At 32.9% G+C, this 2,500-nt stretch overlaps 2 protein-coding genes and 1 non-coding gene across 3 annotated transcripts in view, besides 1 other annotated feature; 2 read left to right on the top strand and 1 right to left on the bottom strand. All coding sequences in view use genetic code 11, as the record gives it.

Annotated features, from left to right (window-relative positions):
• Positions 1-2,500: part of a sequence feature (large single-copy region; LSC) that runs on past both edges of the window.
• On the bottom strand, positions 181-366 carry psbK (photosystem II protein K). Its single transcript has one exon. It carries the CDS (start codon positions 364-366, stop codon positions 181-183), a length of 186 nt encoding a protein of 61 aa, YP_009937992.1.
• trnQ-UUG lies at positions 756-827 on the top strand. The gene has a single exon. It is a non-coding gene; the product is annotated as a tRNA-Gln (tRNA).
• Positions 1,584-2,500, top strand: part of rps16 (ribosomal protein S16) — a 1,099-nt gene continuing 182 nt past the window's right edge. The window contains exons 1-2 of the mRNA in view: positions 1,584-1,623; positions 2,486-2,500. The exon at positions 2,486-2,500 is cut by the window's right edge and continues 182 nt beyond it. Of these exons, the coding sequence (YP_009937991.1) occupies positions 1,584-1,623; positions 2,486-2,500 (55 nt within the window). The remainder of the gene's footprint in view (positions 1,624-2,485) is intronic.

Raw genomic sequence — 2,500 nt, 5'->3', positions numbered from 1 at the left:
CTGGATGACTGGAAAAGGCTCAAAAACGAGGAAATGGGGGTAAGTCCGGTTTATGTTAACTATTCACGAATCAATGTGTGAATCGAAGGTTCATACTCTAAAATTTATCTGATTTTGTCAATTGTTAGAATTTTTTCTCGAGGAAATCATGCATTTTCTAGGATATTATTATTCCGGATCTTATCGAAAACTTACAGCAGCCTGCCAAACAAAAGCTAAGAGAAAAAAAAACAGAGGTATGACTGGCATAACATCTACGATTGGATTCAAAAAAGCATAGGCTTCGGGCAATTTGCCGAAGAAAAAACTACTCGAATAAAGGGGCGAATTAATACAAATACAGATCAAACTAACGATATTAAGCATAACAGACATTTTGTTCTTGGAGATAATTGCATTTTGGTTGCATTTTTGATATCAGGAAAAAGAAAGAAAGAAAGTAAATAAGGTAGACAAAAATCCTTCTTTTTCTTTGAATCCATCCAACCAAAAATCCTCCAATTCTCAAAGGAGAATAGAAGAAACGATACTTTCATACAATATCTTAATTGAATTCTATGTAATGATCAATAAATTAAGTTGAATTCTGTATCTATATGTATCAAAATTAGAATACCGGTCTATTCTATTATTCTATAGATATATAAGATCTATATTCTATAGATATGGAATCTTTCTAGATATTTATTTGGTCTGGAGTTGACAAACAACCAATAACAATATTATTGTTTCTTAGTGTCAATTAGAAATTGAAATGGGGCGTGGCCAAGTGGTAAGGCAACGGGTTTTGGTCCCGCCATTCGGAGGTTCGAATCCTTCCGTCCCAGCACGGATACATTTCTCCATTATTCCCATATAAACCCTATCATAATATAAAAAGGAAGTGGGGGGGGGTGGGTAGCAGTTAATCTATATTACTTTAAATATCTGTGTCTGTTCGAATTTCATTAACAAATGATCAAGTCTCATATTCTATAGTTATAGTATAGTAGATATAAAACATCTATAACAAACAACAAATAGTGACAACAGTTCCGTCTATCTGATAGATTAGGAGAAACCTTACCTATTTTTTTTCAATTTTGATTTTCGTAATCTGATTAAAAGAATCAAAATTCAAATATTAACTTACATTATTTTTTGATACATCTCATGAAAAAAAAGGGGATTTTTTTCTTCTTATCTTATTTCTTTCTTCGTTTCTTTGATCTATTTCAAATATTTATTTGAAATTAGTGATGAGTCAATTCAAAAAGAAAGACCGATCCTCCTATAAAGATCAAAGTCGGTGCTTATTGTCCAATTTTCTTCAAACCCAACCCAATCAAACTAAAGTAAATTAAAAAATGATGTTTAATTTCATTTAGAAATAAAAAAAGATTTTTAACGATTCCCTGTACGTGGGATCTTTGAAAAAGGTTGTCTTGCTAGGATTTTTTCAGAAAAATATTGTTTCATGTATTATATATTCATATATAGAAGAAAAAGTGGAGATTGCGATGTCTATGGACAGCTGAACCGATGACTATTCATGATTCCGTAATTGAATCAATTCCATACCGGTTCCAAATTAGAGGAATGTTATGGTAAAACTTCGTTTGAAACGATGTGGTAGAAAGCAACGTGCGACTTGAAGGACACAACCCGTTGTGGATTTTTACATCCACCACTTTCGATTTGTCTAGAAATGAGGTGCTCTTGGCTCGACATTGTTTGTTCTGTTACACTTGAACCCTTCCTTTTGTGTCGGGTTGTAAATAGTCCATGATGGAGCTCGAACCGAAAGTATTAATTCATTTCTCAGGGGCAAGGATCTAGGGTTAATGCCAATCAACCGGAACAACTTCGTAAATATATGGAAAACCGAAAGGATCCAATTCGAGCAAGTTTCCAATTCAAAAGCAAAACTTGTTGAAATTGATCCCAATTTTTCGATTCAACGTGTATCATACTAGAATCAACCGTCCATAGGATTCTATGATAGAAAGAAATAAAAAAGGGTATGTTGCTGCCACTTTGAAAAGATTAAGAAACACCGAAGTAATGTCTAAACCCAATGATTCAAAATAGGAATAAAGGGTTTAAAAACAAGGAAACACCCTTTATAGTTGTTAATTCTTTCGATAGTCTCAATAACTGGATCTGACTAAAGAATCCAAATAGAATTTGAAATAGTTTAACCGGTATAAACGAAAGGGAGTAAAGACTACTCAATAAATGAAATTTACTAAAGATTTTTCTTTGAGCTATTTGATAGTTATCCGACTTGAGTTATGAGTACGAGCGGTTTCTTTTTCATTTTTCAGGAAGAAAAAAGATTGGAATCGTAGTCTAATTCATTTTATAGGCCCATTTTTTATTTAATTTATTAGAATTGAATACATAGACAAAACTTCGAATTAAATCGTTTTTTCTCGAGCCGTACGAGGAGAAAACTTCCTATACGGTTCCAGGGGGGGTATTGTTCATCTATATCTATCCCAATGAGCCGTCTATCGAA

This window comes from Salvia splendens, chloroplast (genome assembly GCF_004379255.2).
Source record: "Salvia splendens chloroplast, complete genome".
Taxonomy (NCBI): Eukaryota; Viridiplantae; Streptophyta; class Magnoliopsida; order Lamiales; family Lamiaceae; genus Salvia; species Salvia splendens.
The sequence above is the reverse complement of the archived record's forward strand: the minus strand, read 5'-3'. Positions and strand labels throughout refer to the sequence as shown.